Here is a 22,398-nt window from a genome sequence, read left to right on the forward strand (position 1 = left end):
ACACTCACTGTTGTCCAGTAGAAGCAATAAACAAAGCACAGTTGAACTTTGACAGCGTCTGCCACAATCTTAGAAAAAAACAACAAAGTTAAACTTCTGTGTGGTGTAAATAACGTAGTTGAAACTCTAATCTTCTGTGGTGTCCACAGCTAAAAGCCATTCTAATGTACTCTTCCGACATTGCACCAAGCCATGTTAAGTACAATACATTCATTGGGGAAAAGTGGAAGACCTTATGTGGAATATTGGGGTGAAAAGCAGATTCATGCTGTTATATGTGACAGAATGGATACGGAGGCTGCTGGTTCCTGTAAAATGTGTAACACAGGAGTAATGTATAAATGTTGCTAGCCATGATATTCCAGCAGCACCTCCAACAAAGTGGACATCTATGTTTCAACTGGGGAACACCTTAAGTTGCTAGGCTTTTGGGACATTGAAAAATATGATAATACCAACATCCCAGGATATTTGACCAACCCTCTAGATTATTCATGCAAGTCAGACGTATATTGGAAGTACTCTGACATTGGATGCCAATACCTTATGTCATTCTGTTTTCGAGCAACTAGATTTGGTGCTAATACAGTATAGATGAACAACATCTGCCTCAAACTTGACACTGACAAAGCAGAGGTACTCATCTTCGGAAAAGGAAAGGACACACTCTGGAACAACGTATGGTGGCCACCAAAGTTGAGCCCAAACCCACCCAACATGCCTACAAAATCAGCTTCCTCCTCAGCTATCCAGCGTGTGCAGGGGACTGTTGTTCTGTTTTACCAGTGGATATCCACACAGATGGGAGAAGGGTGGCTCTCCCTACCCTTATGCACCACAATCCTCATTCAGTGCCAGAGTATACTTACCTGCGTATTGCCCAGGAGCGCCAATACCCTATAGATCCACCTACCAAACAGTTTCATTATCCACAAAGAAGCAGGTAAGCGCTGTCTCCTCCGCTTGCTTCCTCACCTTCCAAATGCTAAGGAAGGTCATCAGATGGCTACCACCTAACACCAGGCAAACAGTCAAGCAAGCTATCATCACCAGCAAACAAGACTATGGCAACTCACTCTACCTAGGAATAACAGCGTAACTCATGATGCGACTTCAGACTATCCAAAACACAGCAGCCAGACTCACCCTGGACCCCGCCAGATGGACCCAGTTCACCCCAAACCTCAGGTCACTCCACTGTCTACCAGTGGCAATGAGATGCCAGTTCAAGATGCTCACCCATGCTTACATTAAAAATTTCTAAGACTGCATGTCCTAGACGAAGCCTGCACTACCTAAATGACACTCACATGAGTGTGTTTTAAAATCGTTAACAAAATGTCATCAAGCAAACCAACTCAACATTGCATAATAAACCAATGAGCATAAGCGTGAAAATAAATTCTCAATCTAACGTATTTTGTTGCTTCTTTTATTCAAAAGCGTGATTCAATGATGAATGTTGAACTTCACATTGCATTTGCATGTAGTAGACAAGCTCGAGATTTGGTGTTTCCAATGCATTTCGGGTGTATGCTTACATGGCATTATGCAACATAGAACCGGCGTACCTCAGCAATCAAATGTATTTCCACCAACCTACCAGGAAACTCCATTCAAAATCCCTCTCCCTAGTAGCCACTAGACGCATCCTCCAGACGAACACCATCCCACCAAGTGGCTAAGACCTGGAACAAACCTCCCCCTACAACCTCTCACACTTGCCATTGCTCTAGCAGTTCAGGAAGGATCTCAAGACCTGGATGTTCAACCAATAGGAGAACATTCAACATGCGCTCCCAGCACCTCAAGACCCTCATGGTGATGAAGCAGTGCTCTACAAATCCTAATTGGTTGATTGATTTGATATCATAAATCTGATTGTATTTGATTTTCTGATATAGGTATTAGCAAGATAAACAAAAAGTTTCAGCCATTGCTTCTATTGTGGTACAAATATATGTCTTTTGTGCATCCAGTAATTTACACTGGCACATACATGATCTGGAACTGTAACAAAGGAAATAATGGTTCTGGGTACTAAAGCAGACTCTGAAGTAGTGGACTAAACTGGTGGTTATGGGTACTAAGGCAGACTCTGAAGTAGTGGACTAAACTGGAAGTGCCATTTCAGAACTGTTTGTAAAATCTTGAGATTACGCACTGATTTTTTTGAAAAACTGTGTTGCAAGAAAAAACTGTTAGCTCAATTTTTGTCCAAATTTTCTTGACAGTGGTTGCCCAGTAAAGATTCTTAACGGCTCAATTGATCTTAGTTTCTGTGAGGTACTACACCCTTTTTATGGACAGCAGTAACTCGGAGATCTGTTGTTCATTGGATGCTAACTGTGCTGGTGGAACTCCTTCTAACATCATGAGGTTACTGGCTGCATTAGGTTACTGTCACATAATGGAATATGAGTGATTTGGTATGGGGTCCTCGAAATACTTTAAAGAGGGAGAACAAACTTCTGTTACTCTGCTGCTCACAAACTTTCTTTCTCTATCAATTACAAACTACAGACCTAGTTATTCAACTCTTACACCAGACAAATATGGATTGGAGCAGAAAAGACTTTGAAAAGCCAAAGATGAAGAGTGCGGCCAACAGAGCCTTCTTCCCTTGTTTTATCTGCCCAAGTCAAACCCTGAGGTGATTCATGGCAGCTGAGACAGAACTACATTCAGGCGGAAATGCAGGGATTTAGTAGCTAATTTTTAAAGTCAAAACTATTAATTCTGAATGAAATAAGTGGAAATCAAATATGTAAAAAAGCAACATCAGAATCCCCTACATTTTCAGGATAGCCAATGCCAGTATTTCTAAGACAAGCACATGACTTACGGTCAGAGGGCAAATCAAGGAACCTCCCACACCAAGAACAGTACTGAGAAGCTCTACTCCAACCTGTAACATAAACAAAGAAAAGAAAACGTTACAGGAATCCATCCTCTAAGGCAAAGCTTCATACATCAAAAAGATAATACCTTCACCTTTTTATATCTGTACATTTATTTTAGTACACATGAAAATTGGATTCCATAAGACCTCTTAGGAGAAGTGCTTGTTGCACATAATACTTCCATGCAAAGGAGCATCATTTCAAATTGAACAATTAAATATACATTTTTGATATTACCTCCTGGCGTCTAATAGGCCAGTACAGATACAAGTCAAGTGGCCTAACGATTCAGGACAATTGCACATGAGCAACACTTTTGCTCTTGCTTATCAAACTAGGGCCCAGATGTGCGACCATTTTTTGTGGCCACAAACCGGTAATCGCCCATTTGCGACCGCAAAGTCGGTCTGCCCTATGTACATACCCTATTTTGCGAGTCAGTAACATATGATCGATTCACAAAATTGGGTTTGCGACTCGCTGTTAGGAAGAGCAGTGACAAGGGTGACCCTTCCTAATAGCGAGTTGCATGTAAGATGTAAGATTGTTTATCACCAGTTTTAAATGGGTGGTAAGCCACTCAAAAATGGGACTGGCACTGGAAGTATATTTATAGAGCAGGCATTGGTCCCAGGGACTATTGCCTACTTACATTTAATTTGTCTTTCTTAAATGCATCTCTTTTTTCTTTCTTTTTTTTTAAACTACTATATTTAAGAAAGCAGTAACAGACATGGTGATTTGCTGACCCCAGCAAGCCACCATCCCTGGGAGTGCTAGCCATTCCCAATGGGGTCGCAAATTGCACCTGCCTCATGAATATTAATTAGACAGGCAGTTTGCGACCCCATTAGGAATCACAAACAGTGTCTAAGTTTGAGACTCTCAAATAGGGTCGTAAATCTGGCCCCAAGTGTTGGAAAGTATAAAAGTCGAAAAGGAAGAAAATCCTAAATCACAATAGTACCTAAAATTGGCACCATACTTTGATGACTCGCACTAGAATATGTTTCAGTCAAATAACAACAATTCTTAATTTCTCTGCATTTCTGTAAGTACACTACAAATGAGACTTGTTTAATTATTTTTTTCAAATTGATTTGAACGTTTGTTTTTGATAGACTTCTTAAAAAATCCGGTGTGCCAAGATTATAGTTTACAAATAAAGTAGTAAAGTATTGTTTAAAGTTGAAACAAGTTAACTCATCACCCCTTCACATGATTGTGCTCCAAGCTTAACCTTGAACATGTGGACTCTGCTCTCTCACAGGACTGCATTACTTGCAAGTACATTTTGTGGCGTAAAATAGACTGCCCCATACAGGATACAAAATGTGACCTTAGCCATGAAGGCTGTGATAGTTTCTGCCACGTTTCTACTTCCTTATTTGGTAGAACAAACATTGGTTCAGGTAATTGGTTGTGCCTTTCAATTGTGTTATCCTACCTTTTTTCTTTGCTGGTGCTTTTTGCCAATTCTGTTGTGCATCCACAAAAAGAATAAAACATGTCTGCTTGCGGGACCGCATTGGATGTCTGTATCATGATGCATCATGATTTATTTTCATTTTTGGAACATTTAGTTTACTGTTCCAAGGCAAGAAAGTAAAAAAGGACAGACAGGGCGGGTAGCAACATGTTAGCTGGAGGGGGAGGGAGCAACACGGAAAGTGAGGTGATGGGTATTTGAGGGAAAAGCAGCACACAACAGAGATAGCAAGAAAACAGATGCACTACCATGGAGTGGTGACAGAACTAGAAATAAGAAGTTCCCTAAGTATGAGCAGGGGTAAAATGCAAGACATCCAGTCAAAAGGATGATAAAAAGCTGTGCTCCATGAGATGTATAAACACAAGAAGAGATCAGAAAGCCGTCAAATGAGAAGCAAGCAAATGAGGTTGAGAAGAAAGCCAACCAATGGCTGAGCCACATGTGCTATAGGTTCTGCCATTGTCCACCATAGGTTTCCGACAACAGATTCCTAAAAGCTGCCTATAGGTGAGAACTAGAGGCTGGAATTCTTAATACATTTTACAGTCTTGACTGCAAGGCCCTGCAGACGGAACAGCGTGTTGAGCAGCTAGAGTGGACTAAGGGACGCTTTATGTAATTGAAAGAGGAGGTACTGTGAAATATACTCACTATGAAATGTACTGTATAGGTATTTTCCTCCTTACATTTCACGTATTTACAACTTGAGGCGTAGGGGGAAAAAGATTATGTGTATGCTAATGTGCCAAAGATAGGATTAAAACCAGTGTTTAAGTAAATTCACCAGATCCCATATTTTTCTGTTGCCTAAAAATCATATTTCATTAAAGCAGCCACAATTAATCACTCCCAATATCAGCTACACTTTCTATGGAACAAATAGGTGCTTGAAAGTAAACTGTAACAGTTGTGTTGCACCATCCTAAGATGAAGTGTGCTGTGCTTAGAAAAGGCAGAGCGGTGATGTTAGAAATGGGATTTCTGGTTGGCTAAGGCTTGCGCCAAAGCCAGGCAGAAACCCCCACTCTAGTCAGGACAAGGGAGTTACACGCCAAAGATAACCCCTGGTAACCCCCTTGGTAGCTTGGCATGAGCTATCAGGCTTATCCCGGTGGCCATGTGTAAAGCATTTGCGCACGCACACAGCAACAACATCTCAGGCACACTACAAAAGGAACTCCACACAAGGTTATATAAGAAATAGCCTTTGTATTGCCATAAACACATTAGAAACATAATCACCCATTTACATTGTGCCAACCGGCACTAGAAAATATTTACAGGTGATTATATACAAGACGGGGCCCATTGGGCCACGGTCAGAACCATCAGATCGGGTAAGTAAATCTAAAACACAACCAGTAAATACTGGTACCATAATGACCTAAGCAGTATCACATTAGACATGAACCCACACTAGGCCCAAACCTCATCAGCATAAACACCTTACGCAATGGGCCTCACCAGCATAAACACATTATGCACTAACCCCATAAGCATAAACACATTACGCAAATAGGCACTCCCCGAAACATCATAACATGACATTAGGCATAAACACATTAGGCCCAAACCTCATTAGCATAAACCCAGTACGTATTAGGTATCCCCAGCATAAACAAATTACCATAGATATCATGGGCCTAAATCATTCTTTTGGCAACACTCCTCGTAATAGACATATTACGCAATTTGGTAGAGCCTGGCGCTCTTTCAACGTCACCAAACTGCCCCCAGGCCAACTGGCCTTCTCAAAGGGCTTGAATGCCCTATGTCCCAATGTCAGGGCCAGCTGCTCATTCAGCAGAAGAAAGTGCGCACAGGCACTGGCCTAAACGTTGCAGCTGTCCACTAGTTGCTGGGCAGCTGTGGAAAACTGTAGGCAGGGGCACTCCTCTGCCCTGAGTCCCCTACTAGTACTCTCTCCTAACCAACATGCCCACCGTTGCAGCTGCCCACTGTCCAGCGGGGCAGCTGTTGCATAACTGGCCAACACAGGGAGAAGCATGGGCCCTTCTAGGCCCACTATAAACAATTATGCCAGTAACGTTGGAGCAGCCCACTGTCCTTGCGGGACTGCTCAGTCTCTGTGCCCCAACAACAAAGAGCCATCCTTCACCGGCTCTCTGGGTCAGGAATGCCCCCCACTCACCGGGTCTGCTGGACTCCTCCTGTGTCCTCCCTCCAGCCATCTCCACTCCCTGGGATCTTCCTTGCTGGCGGGACTGGCACCACTTCTCCCGGTCTCAGGCGGCATTCACAGGAGAGCCCCCGCTCCTTGGGAGGTCTCGCTCTCTTTTCCTGGACTCCACTCTTCGCATTGCCCGGTCACACTGCTGCATGTGGGGCTCCCTTTACACAACAGGAGCCCCGCCTGGATTATGGCACGGTCGCTTCTCCTCTCTACTCGGGCCGCATGATCCACTGGGCAGCGGGTGGGTCTCTCTCACTCATGAGAGCCTCGCTGGGGGATCCGGCTGCACTTCTCTTGCAGCGCGGGGCTTCCCTTCACTCCTGGGAGCCCCGCGCTGCATTGGCATCCCCGGCCACCTTTACTCTTCACTCGGGCCCCCTCCTGGGACCCGGGACTTCTCTTTGGTGCTTCGGGTGGTGGGGTGGGCTCCCATTCTCCCCTCGCACCAACACAGCCACAACGCCCGGTCCTGCCGCCGCCCCGCCGACGTCGCTCAAGGATTGCCTGACTTCCGGGTCGCATTTGGCAGCGGACCGGCGGTTTCCCCTCGGTGACTTTTCCTCCGCAATATGGGGTAGACTCCCGTTTTCACATAAAGATATTAGTGGGGTGGGCACCCACCGTGATGGAAGATAGGCGGGGTGGGCACCCGCAAAATACCTCACAATGCAGGGTGGACTCCTGCCTCACTACTGCAGCACGGGGGAATCCCTACGCTGGGGATTCCCTCTCTTGCTCTCTCTGAAGCGGTGCACTGCAAGGCCCACATGTTATTCTCCCCTGATCAGTTAAGATATAGTGCTCACGAGGTGCTAGGAGCCACAGCTCTTTGGCAAAGTGCCTGTAGTAAAAAGCATAAGTCCAGCAAGATGTCCTTAAAGATGAAAAGAGCAATGCAGGGCCCAGGGAGGCAAGTCCTCATGGTAGCCCCCCCTGGGTCCCAGCAGCAGAATGCCCTGGCAGGAACAGCACTCCAGAACTGAACAATTTAATGGGGCCACAGCCTCTATATTTATACTTAATTTCCCTTTGTGTCACAGCACAGGGTTTAGGGATACCAGTTAGTACTGGTATAGGGGAGCTTTGGAGCACTTTGTTTTGCTCAGCTCCTCTCTCCTTTGTCAGGTGGGGCTCGGTGATTAGACGCACCACAGGGGGCGGAGACAGCATTGTGGAGGGAAGGCACAGTCCTATTCAGGTCCCTGGTGCAACTCCTCCCTCCCATCTGCATGCAGATCTCTGTATTCACCACTGGGCTGACTCACCCTGGCTCCTGGAATTCCCCACACCATCCAGCACCTCTCAATCACAAGCCAGACATGCACTCCACATCAGGCAGCACACAGAAATGCCAACTTCTAAAATTGGCAGTTCTCCACCAGTCACCCTAAATCTGCGCACACTATTGCGCAGCATTTATTCTCACGTGTTCGCACGTACTAAACCCAACCCTGCACTCCTCTCATACCAGGAATTACCATGGACACACATATCCCCCATGCATTCCTATGGGAGGGCAGGCCCATCTCACCACACATACACAGAGAGCGCACGCACTTTACACTGGACCACAGTGCTGAAGTGCTCAGAGGCCTAAAATCACCACCACCAGGTTACAGAAAAAGGCTAGCAGAATGCAAAAAAGTTTCGGGGTGAACCTGCCAAAAGGGCCAAGTCCAAAAGGTGAGTACTATGTCTAGCTGCAGGATGTCTCAACAACTTAATACTCTGAATGCTCACCACTTACTATGAAGAGTGTTAGGAGTTAAGAGTTCAAATCTGCCAAGCATCCCTCCGATGTTGCAAAAACCAATTGCTATGTAGTATGTGCTACTATCATGTTTTTATAGTGCTCAGAAATATGCAAAGTGCATTATAAAAAACAAGTTATAAGTGTGCATTGACAGAGGATCCCTGTCTCTATAATGGGTTACAGACATGGCAGGTCTCAGTGTGGTTCATTTGTTTTCTGAAACAAAATTGTCTCATCTTTCCTATCTGTACAATATGGACCAAAATAATGTGTCACAAACATAATTGACTGAATAGATGAGTGCTGAACCATTTTGAGAAATTTGCTTGGAAACTCATTGATCCTGTTTAGAGGCGTAGGGGGTCACATCTCTGGTTCTTTACACCATTGCATAGCTCATAATTACTCCTATCACTTCATGTTGACGAGTGCCGGACTAGCGTGCCTTGACCCTTCAGTGTGTGGTTTGACTTAAACATAAAGGTACAGCATACTTTTCCCCCACATTCTCACACTCCAAATCCCTCTCTTCCCAGAAAACATAAGTTATACTGAACAGAAGCTCATTGATATTTACCCTGCTCTCCACTTTCAATTCACAGCTAAGATGTTTTGAATAGTCTATAAGACCCCTGATAAAAAAATAAACAAGTGAAGATTTCTTCTCTTAGTGTCAAAAGAGTGGGAAGCACTATTTGACCTGGGAAGAGTTTTGCTACATCAAATGATTTTAGAGTCATAAGGTCTTGATGGATTCTAATAATTGCCTTTGCTTATCCTTTCCTTGTGGAGTGGGAGTAAAAGGATGTGCTGGTCTAGACAAGTGCCTTATAGGTAAAGAGGTATATTTGCTTGAGGTATGAGTGTGTATTTATCCAAGAGAAACCCAGCACACACATTGCCAAATCCAACTCACAGCTCCCAGACCCAACCAGCAACTGGACAATGCATTTATCAGTGGGGAAGAAAACAAGAGAGGAAAGATCAATTAAGAAACCGAAATAAATAGAGATAAGAGGAAGAGAGGCACAATGGAGAAGTAAAAGCAGAATAATTGATTTGGGAGAAAGAAATGGGAAAACATTTAGAGGAAGGCTAAACAAAGAGCAAAAGGTGCACTGAGACAGGGGTTTCGGACATTAACTTTGTTAGCAGCTTCTGATTATCTTGGACAACTTGGTGGGATCCTTGTGACATATAGAAGAGTCATTTTGGTCCCACTGACACCACGGTTACACATGCACCTAGAGTCCCTTTACTTTAGCTCTCTGCTCCCCTAAGGACCTGGTTCTTGTTCCACTTCAACAGCACCCTCTGGTACCTGGGTTCTGTGCCACAGACTTTAGCACCTGTCTGTTTTTTTCTAGCAAAGGAAAGTGCAGAGTGTGTTATGTGGTGGGTGTCTTTGCATGTGTTCTATTATCTCATCGGCCTGAGTTCTATGCTAAAGTTTCTTGTATAGATGGTAAGGTGGGAGGAATTCTATTTTGGTCAGTTGATGCTGGCACCTTGGAGAGGGCTGACACCATGTTGTGTCACCGATAAAGCTAATTGGAAAACCTACCCTAGTGTGCAGTGGCATCTTTTCATCATAACATTTTGGCAATGAGGATGGGATGTGGAGAAAGGTGGTAGACATAACCTGGGTGGTCCTGCAGATGTTACTGCGGGAGGCAATGGTATGGTGCTGATTGGACTGACACCGGATTGGATTTGAAGTGCCGAGTGGACCGTCGTCAGTTTACGTTTGAAGTTGGATGAATATTTGGGAAGTATTCAACGCAAGCCCAGGTACTGTGGTTTTTTTAAATACCAACAGGAAGGTTAATTTTCAAACTCACGGATGGGGTGAATGCTTGAATGCAGCCGTGAGAGCACAGGCCTGGAACTTGCTGCTGTAATATAGAGTGTGTTGCCTACATTCTCTGCATCACTCAAGGAATGCAATCTGAGTCCCTGATTTAGCGCGTCGCTGCAACACACCTTACGCTGCACAAGACCGTATTTTGCCATCTAACAATGTAGTGAATCAGTCACAGTGGCATAAGATGTGCATTCCCGGAAGTAGTGGGCCATGGCAGTGTTGTGCATACATCGTTTGCAGTGATTTGCACACCATTTCAACATCATTTGAAGGTCACAGAAATCCCCAAGATTTGTTTCAGCTGGCATGGCTGCTCACAGTAACATTATAACTCCACTATTTCTGTAAATCAAACGGGGTTGCCACCAATACCTTGGAGGATTGGGTGGAAATGATGGAGAATTTTATAATAGCATTGGCTGGACATGACTTTTTGCCAGCAAGGAAGAAGGCATTATATATAAGTGCACAAGGTGAAAAGGAGCAAAGGATTTGTAAATATTTGCCAATAGCTGTGGGACCCTATGGCCAACCCATTGCTAATGTGTCCATAGAGGCAATTAAACGCCTTCGGGGGCAGGTTAGCAAAGGAACTCAATTTGGTCATGGTACAGTATACGTTTTTTAGTCACCCTTAGGTAGAACATGAATCGATAGATGAATTTGTAGCATGACTCAGAGAGCTTTTGATCAAATGATGCTTTGGCACTATGACAGATGAGTTGATTCTGAACCAGCTCATTGTACAGTGCAAAGACAAGAAAATTCAGGAGAGGTTATGGGCAGCAATGAACCCCTCTCCTAAGGAGGTGATGGATTTGGCAAAGGTTATTGAGGAGCCTTAAATATATCTGAAGGAACTTAACGGAAAAGAGAAAGGGGGTGATATTTCCGTCATTAATGATGGAAGTCATAATGGAGAGGACGAGGAGGATTTTGTTGTGAAAAAGAAAGATGGGAAGGGAACAACAGTGCCCACAGGCAAAGGTAAAATTAAGGAGTGCTCTAGGTTAGTTGTACATATCACATTGCAGATTCAAAGCGGTGTTTTGCTATCAATATAGCATGCAGATGATGATGCAGAGGACACTATGTGTATGTATAAACACATACATATATATATATATATATATAAAACAACAAAGACACTAACATATGGAACAAGGAATGTAAATCAAAAGTGGCAGTGGTGCAGGAGGCAAGGAACAGTGATTACAGTGATATAATACTAGTTGTAGTGAAGGCACTGTTGAAGAGTATGTGTGAGAAAGAGGTGAAGCTCATGGTGGATTTGCGATCAATGTAAACCATCATTCCGAGGCACAGTGGAGTAACGTGACATTGTCAGCAAAGGATATCAATCCTGGAGGATATCAAGTGGAACCCACTGATATTTTGGGATACATGGAGGGGAGCATGCACTATGGGATGCAAACAATTTTAGGGTGGATGTATCATTTTGACGTCAGTATAGTAATAAATCCCAGAGCAATCAACCAAATAATGGTTATGGAGGATGTAAACTTGAGTGATGTGCTGGACGGTGCAGAGAAGTTGTTTGGAAACACCCTAGGAGGCTTGAATAAGTATATCCACAAAATTATGTTGAAGGAAAATGATGTGCTAATGCATCAAAAACGTCATAGAGTACCTCTTCCTGTCAGAGGTGTCAAAGAGTTTCTGTGTGACATGCTAAAAGAGAGTATAATTGAATCTGGATAGGTTTGACAATGGTTTTCTCCAGTTGTCATTGCCCAAAAATCTGATGGCCATTTGAGATTCTGTGTGGATCTGAGATCCCTCAACCAGGAGATAGTCATGGAGAGATTTCCTCTCCCAAATATTAGCAAGCTGCTGGTATTGGTGAAGGATGGCAAGTATTTTTCAACCATGGATTTGAGAAGTTGCATGAGGATTCTTAAATGTTGATAGCCTTTCTCACTACAGAAGGGACGCATCAATTCACTCATATGCTGTTCGGTTTAGCGGCGGCTGCGAGTGTATTGCACCGGATGATGATGAAAATATTTGAGGAGGTGAAAAATGTTATCTATTTTCAAGATTATATTCTAGTCATGGATAAAACTGTAGAGCAACATAACTTCACGTTGGTGTTGGTACTGAAGAACTGGGGAGAAATTGGTATGACACTTAATAGAGATAAGAGTAAATCTTTGACCGAAAAATAGATTCACTTGGTTACACTATATACTATGATGGCGTCAAACCTAAATGTTCTTCATTGAATGCAATGGGAAAGGTACCTGCTCCAACAAAAAAATATAATTAATATAATTTTCTGGACTCATAGAGTACTATGCCAAATTTGTTGACAGATTTGCGTATAAGACGGAGTGTTTGAGAAAACGTCTTTGGAAAGTGCAAAGGTTTGTGTGGACGGAGGAATAATATGTGCTTTGACAATATCAAATCAGAGATTTACAATGCTGGAATTTTGTCTCTGTTTAACAACAGTTTTAAGTAATTTTACCTTATTTGTTTAAGCAAATACTCTGGGTGGTGGGGAGGTGTCTCTCAAATAATGGAGGATGTAACATTTCATGTGCTGTTCTGTTTGTATTAACAATTGTAAATGTTGTTTTATACCTGTTTAAAACACACTAAAGTGTTAGCATTACTACAACTTTAAACTTACTTTTAATGTGCTACCATTTTATTACCAATATTGTATGCTGCTGTTTTAGCCTAACTGTTTTAGTAAGTGTTGCCTTATTCTGAAGGTGCACAATGAAGTGAGAGATCCAGAAATTAATGAAGTTAGTTGTTTTATCATTGCTTACTGAAACATCTCAAGGCTTTCTGGTGTTCTTGTCTGCAGAAGTGCCCAACACCTACTCATTAGTGACTATCTGTACTCTCTACTTTACCAGGTGCATTGTGCTTTGTGGTTGAGGGTGGCCTGGAAGTAGTCTTTGGCCACAATTAAGGCTGTTTTGGTGCTGCTGAAGTCAGACTGCATGCCATCTAGAAGTTTTTGAAGTTCAAGGAGGCTGAAGATTTGCTTGTTGGTCGTTTTTACCAAGATGTTGCTTGGCTGGAAAGGGTAGCAGCGAGTTGGGTCAGTAGTTGCTGAATTCACTTTAGCTGCCAGATTGTTTTTTAATTTGGGAGTTGACTTTTGTATGTTTCTAACTCTCCAGGAATGTTGAGGTTTCGATGGAGGAGTTGATGATGGATGTGAGCGCATAGCTCATCATGGTTTCTCCTAGGTTATAGATGTAGTGGGGTCATGGGTCTATGGGGCACCAAGAGTGGACTTACTTCATGATAGATGCAGAATGCCTTGGATTTCATTGTGCTGTATCAGTAGATCAATCCTTGAAAGGGGTCCTAATATACAGGCCTCCTGGTGCAGCTGGAAATTTCTTGAAATCCATCAATGAGGCAATCTCCCCCCTGGTTCTCAGATATAATCACTTCTTGGTTTTGGGAGACCTTAACATCCACTTGGACTTACCCACAAAGCCCGAGGCTATTTCCTTGACCGAGTCCCTTGCCATTTTCAACCTGTCCCCTTATATTTCCCATCCCACATACATTAAGGGACATACCCTTGACCAAATGTTTTCAAATTCTGAGATCGAGGTGCATCCGCCCCTTCCTTTAGTGTGGTCAGAACACCACGTTATCGGTTTCAATGTCTACAGGTTTGCAAGGGGTCACCAGTCCTCAGTCACGAAATGGGTAAATACACAAAGACCTTTCCATCGGATCACTCCATTTGCTTTGAGTGATGCACTGGAAAACCACCCTCCATCACTTTGTGGTGATCCTGAGAGTGATGCTCTCTATCTCGAGACCTGGGTGCAGCACTGCACTCCTGCGCTCGTCCCTATGCCCTCCCACTCCCTCAAGATAGCCAGACTCTCTGCTCTCTGGTTTAATGAGGTGCTGAGGCTGAATAAAACTCCTGCAAATGCCTGGAAAGGTTATGGCGCAAACATTTTCATTTAGAGGATACAATTGAATACAAACAGCCTTGAAGGCCCACCACACTAAAATACGGGATGATAAAAAAAGGTATTTTGCAGCCAAAATTGAGACCTTGTGCAATAAGGGCAAGGACATTTTTTAAATTGTGAAAGCCTTTTCCTCTCCATCTTCTGTCGACATGGCTCTTCTACTTTCCTTGGACTGGCTAACCAACTTGCGTCTTTCTTTCACAATGAGCTCAAGACCATTCTGGACCCCTTCGCCAGGGGGCCCCGAACGGACTCCGCCCATGCCATCATTTTAGCTCCTGTGGCACCCATAGATGGCCAAACACTAGTACAGTTTCTCCCACTCCTACCGGAAGTGTCCTTGAGGATCAAAAAAAGCATGAAATTCAGCTCCCCCTTGGATTTCTGCCCAGCCAATTTGCTGGCCTCTGTGGCCAAGTCTATCAAGCCTTCATTGAATAAAGTCCTTAACTCTTCTCTGACGACTGGCCATGTGCCTGTCATAATGAAAAGCGCTAAAATTCTCCCGCTGCTAAAAAAGCCCTCAGCTGACCCCTCGGTGTCAGCTAATTATAGACCCATTTCACTTTTGCCTTTTTTCTACAAGACATTGGAGAAATACGTCAACTCAGTGATCTCTGACTACGCTGAAAAACAATTATCTCCTTCATCAGAGTCAGTTGTGTTTTAGATCCATACATAGTACAGAGACAGCTCTTCTTGAAGTCTCTGAGTGTATCAAGGAGAAGTTCGACCGGGGGGGGGGGAGCCATGCTTATTTTATTGGACCTCTATGCAGCTTTTAATACTGTGCTGCATGATAGACTCCTGAACAGGTCGCAGGACTGTGGTCTTGGCGGCACGGTTCTGAAGTGGTTTGCCTCCTTCCTGGAGGACGAACACCAGGAGGTTTGGACTCCCCCTTTCGCTACTTCCATCCCTACCCTGAAAGTGTGAGTGCCTCAGGGCTCGATATTGAGTTCCACTCTTTTCAACATTTACATGCCTATCCTGGCTCCTCTGGCAGAAGCGTGCAGTGATAAAATTATCTTTTACGCAAATGATACGCAGCTTCTGTTCGCCTGCGAGAAGGGAGCAGACTTCAAAGGTGGAAAGATTAATCTATGACTTTCGAAGGTATTTTCCTGGCTGAGGTCGAACCAGCTTAAATGTAACCCTGAGAAATCTGAGGTAATCTTTTTTGTCTCACCACCCGTGGATGAGTGGAAACTGTGATGGCCATCAGATATGTCAGCTCCACTCTCCGCTGTTAGCACAGTCAAAAATCTAGGCATCATGATGGATAGTGCCCTGTCAATGAGAGCGCAGGTCTTGTCAGTTGCTGGCTCCTGTTTTGGGCTATTACCGATGCTTAGGAATTTCCTTTCTCTCTTGCCTCTTTATCACAGGAAGACTGTTGTCCAGGCTCTGGTTGTCTCCAGACTGGACTTTTTTAACTGCTTGTATCTAGGCCATCCTGAATATCTGCTTAACCGCTTACAGGTGGTCCAGAACATGGCCGCACGGGCGGTTCTCCTGCTCAAACAAAGGATTAATATTTCTCTTCACCTGGAGGCCTTACATTGGCTTCCCGTAAAAGAGAACATTTGTTTTAAGGCCTTGGTTCTCTTCTTTAGGGCACTGCAGGGAACCGGTATGCAGTACCTCAGAAGGAAAGTTACCCACTGTGTGCCTCCTAGAACCTTGAGGTCCTCCACACTGACTTTGGCTTCTATTCTTAAGATATGCCACGTCCGCACAGGTAGCCGCTCCTTCCAAGTGCAGAGTGCACATGCCTGGACCCTCTTACTTTTGACACTCAGGCAGTTGTCTGATGTTAACATATTTAGGAAAATGCTCAAAACTTGGCTTTTTTGGAATTAACCCCTGGTCTCCTGCCCCGTGGGGCAGTAATAGGTCTCATTGAGACTTTGAGCACCAGGATACTCTTTCTGAGTAGCTGTGCACATTATAATTGCTCATTCATTCATTCATTCATTCATTCATTCATTCATTCATTCTTTCTTTCTTTTATAGAGGTTGTGTCTTCATTGGTGAGTGGGCTTCAGTTGGTTAGGTGTTTGTCCTTGTTGGTGGTGGTCCACATCTGGTCAGTGAGGTCATCTGGGTGGGGCTAGGGATCAGCGTCCCTGTATATCTTCTCTTTTTTATTGTGTGAGAAATGGTAGATGTTGTTACAGAGCTAGTGGGAGGGGGTAAGGAGGTTGGTTGAGGCTGCAGGGTTGGAGAATCCTTTAAAGATTGGGAATACTTATTTGCAGTTGTCAGAGCTGGTTTCAATTCTCAATGCCGGGGCCCTTTTATTTGATCCCCTTGGTTGGTAACGGGGAGCCTGAGTGCAGGTATGTAGTTGCTTCTGTTGAAGGATTCCTGGCTAGTTCTCCAATTCCTCTCTATATGCATGCAGTAGTGTTTGGATTTCCTGAGGTCATCTAGCTTGCTTGTTAGTTCTCCTTTGTTTGATGATCTTGATGGGTACAAAGGTATTGGTGCAGTCAGAAATCCATCAATTGAATTTTCTTACGTCATTGTCTGGGTTGTTGGTTGTGACAGGTTGGTTGTATTTGACGATGCTGAGAGCGTCCACTTCTGTTATTTTGTTGAAAATGGAGTCTAGTGTGTCTCCAGTGGTGTGCATTGGGCCCTGGACGAGCTGAAAAGGACAATGTTTTTGAGGCTTTCAGCAGGGCCATGGAGGTGGGTGTCTCTGGGGTCATCCAGGTGAAAGTTAAGGTCACTGTGAAGGATGACATCCTTGTAGATGATGGGGAGAGGTGCTATGAAGTCTCTGATGCAGTTGCTAAAATTGGTCCGGAGTCCGGGTGATCGGTACATGAGGCATCCTTTGATAGTGGTTTAACCATCTGTTTGTAGTTTGAAGTGCATGTGTTCCATGAACAGTGTGTTGGTGTCTGCAGAGGTGGTACATTTGATGGTGTCCTTGTGAATGATGGTGAGACTTCTGCCTGGATTGTGCAAGTCTGTCTTGGTGCACAGTGTTCTACCCCATTGGGATGGCTTTGGCGATGTCAGGTGCAGATGCCGGTTTGAGCCAGGTTTCAGTGAGGAAGAGCAGGTTGGATGGGTGAGTCTCAAAGAGGTGCCAGACCTCAATGGCATGTCCGCAAAATGGGTGTGTGCTAAGAATCATGCACTCGACTTTTAACGGTGCGTGTGTGGTGTGTGGCATAGACTGTGTGAGGGTGGCACATGTAGAAGTACTGCAGTAGGTGAATTGAGTACAGGTGAAAGGTCCTACTGTGATCTGTGGTGGGGCACTGTAGCAGTGATTGTGGTTTTGTTTTGGGTCAAGTGAGTGAAGGGTGTCAGGGGTATTGTTGTGGTGGGCATGGTTGAGATGCAAACAGAGGCATGCTTGCTTGCGTTGGTTGCACAGCTACTGCTATTAAGTAGGTCCCTGGAGTGGGAATGAGCACAGGGTGCAGTTGGTGGGTCTGGCTAGGGCAGGAAGAAGATGCAGAAAGAAGACAAAAGACTCAAGAGAGCAGGTACTAGCTGTGGAGGCAAGAAGAAAAAGTGCAGGTGGGTGGAGGGGCTTTAGGGGCAAGAGATATACAAGAGAAAAGGTAAAGTCAAAAACCAGCGCAAGATAAGTAAAAGAGTAGAAGAGGGAGAAGGTGAAAAGCGAACATGTTGCAAAAGAGTTCCAACAGTAAGAGAGAACAAGAGTAGAAGGTGGAAAAGTGGAAAAGTTTAGTAGTTGTCAAAGAGCACAAAAAAGCAAAAATCTCCTAAAAGAACCCATAAAGAGCATAAAAGAGCACAGAAAGACCACGAGAGAGCCCAAAAAGCACACAAATTAGCACAAAAGCACACAGGGAGGGCCAAGGGTGAAAATAGAGAAAAGTCGACAATGACAGAGTGAGCAGGCAGTTTGAGGGGGAGGGCCAAGAGCCCAGAAGAGGCAAGTGAGGGTGAGAGAGGTGAGAAAATGCTGCAGGAAGAGCTGGTTGGGGTCCTCAAGGTACAAAAGCCATATCTGGAAGGGCTTCGACTGGTCGGAGGATCAGTCCTAGGTGAGTAGAAGGGGGGGCTGTGCCTTGTGATGTAGAGCATTTTATTAAAGTTTTAGTTTGAAAAGAATTGTCAGCATTTAACATGCATGGATTAGAAAGACACAGACTGCATTAGCTTTCAACATTCATTCAATAAATCATAGGACCTTTAAAGGCATATTATTATATCGCCCACCGGGTCCTAAAAATGGATTTTTGGAGACAGTAGGCACCTTACTTGAAGAAGGATTATGTCTAGAATCCTACACAGTAATGGGTGATTTTAATTTTTATTTAGAAAGCCATTTGGATTCTGATTCTAATCGGTTGGAGCAAATTATGGGGGCTGGAGGGCTTCAACAGTTGGTGAAGGCCCCTACGCATGAAAAAGGACATACCCTTGATGGCATATATTCGAACAACCATGATCTTGTCTATACTTCAGTCCTTCCCATCTCATGGTCGGACTACTTTGCCATTCAGTTTGAATTGAATGGCTATGGGAGCCAATTAGCTAATACTAAACCAGCCCAGGAGATTGGGACCAGAGCCTGGGGAAAATGGATATTAATAAATTCGGAAACTCCCTCAGTAGCTCGATGCGATCCCCTCCCATGGGAGTGGAAAATGCCGCAGTGGCCTATAATCAATGGCTAGCCATATCTTGCAATCAACTAGCTCCTAGGAAACAGTGGAATCCTAAACGAGCCTTACTGTCAGCTCCCTGGTATTCGGAAGAACTTAGAGCTAAAAAATTGGATTGTAAATTGTTAGAAAGGGCATGGTGAAAAAATTATGGTGAAGCAGATAAGAAAGAATACAAACACTGCATCACTATTTACAAACAATTGTTACTGGAAGCTAAAAGAAAGTTTTTTTTCAACTCAGATAGCATTGGCCTTAGCACTATTAAAAAATTGTCTACGCCAATTGCCCCCAGGAGCCATAGCAATCTATCATTTCGCAAAAAAATTGCTAACTTTTTTAAACATAAAGTTGAAATTATATTTTCCTCCTTCACTGAAGCCAATAAAATGGCACAGTTAAACTCTAATATGAATAGATCAGGCAGGAGTGGTCCTTCATTGGAATTTGACCAATTCTCACCACTGGAGGTATCAGAGACAATTAAGGTCCTGACCTTGATACGTTCAGGAGCCCCTAGTGATCCCTGCCCTGCCTGGGTCATTAAACAAATACCTGAAGTGATAGGAATGGCCTTGACTCCCCTGTTAAATGCTGTTTTTGCATCTGGCATATTCCCTACAATCTGGAAGCAAGCTTCTGTTCTCCCACTCTTGAAGAAGAAGAATCTGGATCCAAAAGACCCCAACAACTACAGGCCAATCTCGCGGCTCCCTTTTCCTGCCAAAATCTTGGAAAAGGTGATGAACATCCAACTCAGTGCATTTCTCCATTGTAATAACGCTCTGGACCCATCGCAATATGGGTTCAGGGCAGATCATAGCACTGAGCTGGCTCTGTTGAAATCCACTGAGGAAATTAGAGAGGCCGTAGATGGAGGATGTAGTGCGGTACTAATTTTATTAGACCTGTCCGCGGCCTTTGACACGGTCCATCATAAATTATTGATGGACCGGTTGTCTGAGATCGGTGTTGAAGGCCCAGCATGGATACTTTTACAATCCTTCTTAACTGACAGGTCTCAAACTGTGGACCTGGATGGTAATCCATCTAAACCATCTACACTCCCTTGTGGGGTGCTATTGGGCTCTTCTCTTAGCCCAACCCTTTTTAATATATACGTGGCACCATTGGCAGGAGTTATGATATCTTTTGGCTTCCAGCTCACCTCATACACTGACGACACACAAATAGTGTTGTCATTGACTAGGGGAGGTGAGAAAGAAACTGGGGACCGCTTCCATGAATGCATGAGTGCAATATCTTGTTGGATGCCCTCCAATTGCTTAAAACTTAATTCCAACAAGACCAAGGTCTTAAAGTTTGGGAATAATCCACAAGTGTGGACACCGGACTGGTGGTCGGAAGAACTGGGCTCCTGCCCTATACCCACTAAGAAGGCCACAACCTTGGGGTATTAGTGGACAACAAACTCACCATGGATGATCAAGTAAGCATGGTGACCTCAACTTGCTTTATGATTCTTAGAATCATAAGGAAAATCAGGATCTTCTTGACCGAGAGCAATCTCAAGACAGTAGTCATGGCCCTTATAACGTCACGTTTGGACTATTGTAACAGCCTATATCTGAACATACAAAAACAACATATGTATAGGCTCCAATTGGTCCAAAACGCAGCGGCCAGGCTGCTGTCCGGAACACCTAAATTTGTCTCTGTGAAAGGAGAGCTTAAGAATCTATACTGGCTTCCGATAAAAAAGAGCTCGCTTTAAGGCACTCTGTATTGTTTTTAAGGCCATCAATGGAATTGGTCCTGAGTTTCTTAAGCAAAAGTTCCACTGGTATGTTCCTGGTAGAACGTTACGATCTACCAGTGCTAAACAAGTGCAAGTCCCCATGTCAAAAAAAGTTAATTGGGGAGGCATGAGTTTTACTCTTTGTGCCTCGAGAGCCTGGAATGAGATTCCCTTTTTTCTTAAGACTGCCCCGGATCTTCTTTCATTTCAGAAGGGCCTGAAGACATGGCTCTTCTCGCAGTAGTACTCTTTCAGCTTCCCCAGGCAACCAGTACTTAGCGCCAGGACACCCAAGGGTAATCGCCCGCTCTACAAGTGCAAATAACATAACATAACTGGCTTTCACTTTTTGATCAATCTCAAGTAAACTTAGTTTGATGGAAATGATAATCACATGACTGAGCTAGCTAGCATAGTTGAAAGTACTATTAGATGCTCAATATATTCAGTCCTAGGTAGGATTATTGTTGGCAGACAAGTTTGCGGGATAACTCAAACATTTTAGAGTAAGTCCACTAAGCCAGGTATGGGTTTTTATGTACATGCTATTTCTTGAGTTTTTCTTGTGTACTGTAGTAGTATTTGTAGTGAATGTCATATTTAAATAACAGTGACTATCCCTATTAGCCTTAAAACTAGAAATACCTGAGGTGTTTCAGCTATGTCAGTCCCTGTTGAGGATACTGTAGCTGCACCTTCAAGCATCACAAATGTGGTGAGATTGTCATCAGTGAAAGATTTTTAAGTTTTACGAGATGACATCAGATTTCTCTCTGGACTGTGCCATTCACAGATAAAGTCTGAGCTTAGTTTTACAATTGCTAGGGCCACAAGGAGGGTGGTTTAATTTTGGGCTTGTACTTTTGGAAGTTGGAACAGAGCCAGGTGGCTTCTCTCAATTGAAACACCTTCTATATTGTTAAAACAGTTTGATTTTAAATTGCTTTCTTAGTAAAAGAAACTTTGAGTCATTTAGAATGTTAACACATATTGAGATTATCGTACTCCTGGTCATTTAGAGTCAACATATTCATAGTTGTCTGAGAGTCAGTGAGGATTAAACCACCTCATTACTAAATTGATGCAAGCCAATTCCCTTTGCTAAAATCCCAAAACATTTATATCAAATCTAGGAATAAGCGAGCCTAATTAACATTTATCTAAGCAGCACAGGCTGTCTCTGTCTTTTGGTTTGCCAGCATGACAGTCATTGGCCTTGGAGAAGCACTTAGCGTACTTCGTGTAATGAGCACATGGCAATGCTCATCATATTGCTCCACAATTGATCAGAACATTTAAAGTAGAAACTTCTAGTCCGCACATAGGCTGCTGGTGATGACACAGCATTCCATGATTCTACCAATACCCCACTCTGTTGTCATATTAGAGTGGTTTGGTACAGCATTATTTAAACAGCTTGTTTTTCAGGCCTGAACCCGTGGCTTTTGTGTAGAAATTTCAGCAATAATGTGGTTTCCCGTATCTTTCTTATGTGTCTTGTGCAGGTCCTCTTTACTCTGCTCTTTCTGCCTCCGTGTCTCAAACATAACAGGTCTTTTAAAACAAAAATTTGAAAAGCCTTATTCACAAGCTGCATTTAGTAGTATGAAAGGATTACTACCATTGTACTACTTATTTACTACAAAATGCATCTCACAATCCTACAGGTGGAAATCTGCACCACCATCTTTTTAATGGTGAGATCCCCACATGAGTAAAATTTGTATTTAGACAATAATGTGAGAGAGACCAGGAACTGTGGCAGGAAAATGGTGAATGCCTACAACAA

General features: G+C 43.7%; 1 protein-coding gene across 1 annotated transcript in view; it reads right to left on the reverse strand.

Moving 5' to 3' along the window:
- Positions 1-22,398, reverse strand: part of LOC146811146 (uncharacterized) — a 206,484-nt gene that overhangs the window by 93,524 nt on the left and 90,562 nt on the right. The window contains exon 7 of the mRNA XM_085618212.1: positions 2,846-2,908. Coding sequence (XP_085474338.1) covers positions 2,846-2,908 — 63 coding nt within the window. The remainder of the gene's footprint in view (positions 1-2,845; positions 2,909-22,398) is intronic.

The sequence above is a fragment of the Triturus cristatus genome, chromosome 7 (assembly GCF_964204655.1).
Source record: "Triturus cristatus chromosome 7, aTriCri1.1, whole genome shotgun sequence".
In the NCBI taxonomy this organism is placed as follows: domain Eukaryota; kingdom Metazoa; phylum Chordata; class Amphibia; order Caudata; family Salamandridae; genus Triturus; species Triturus cristatus.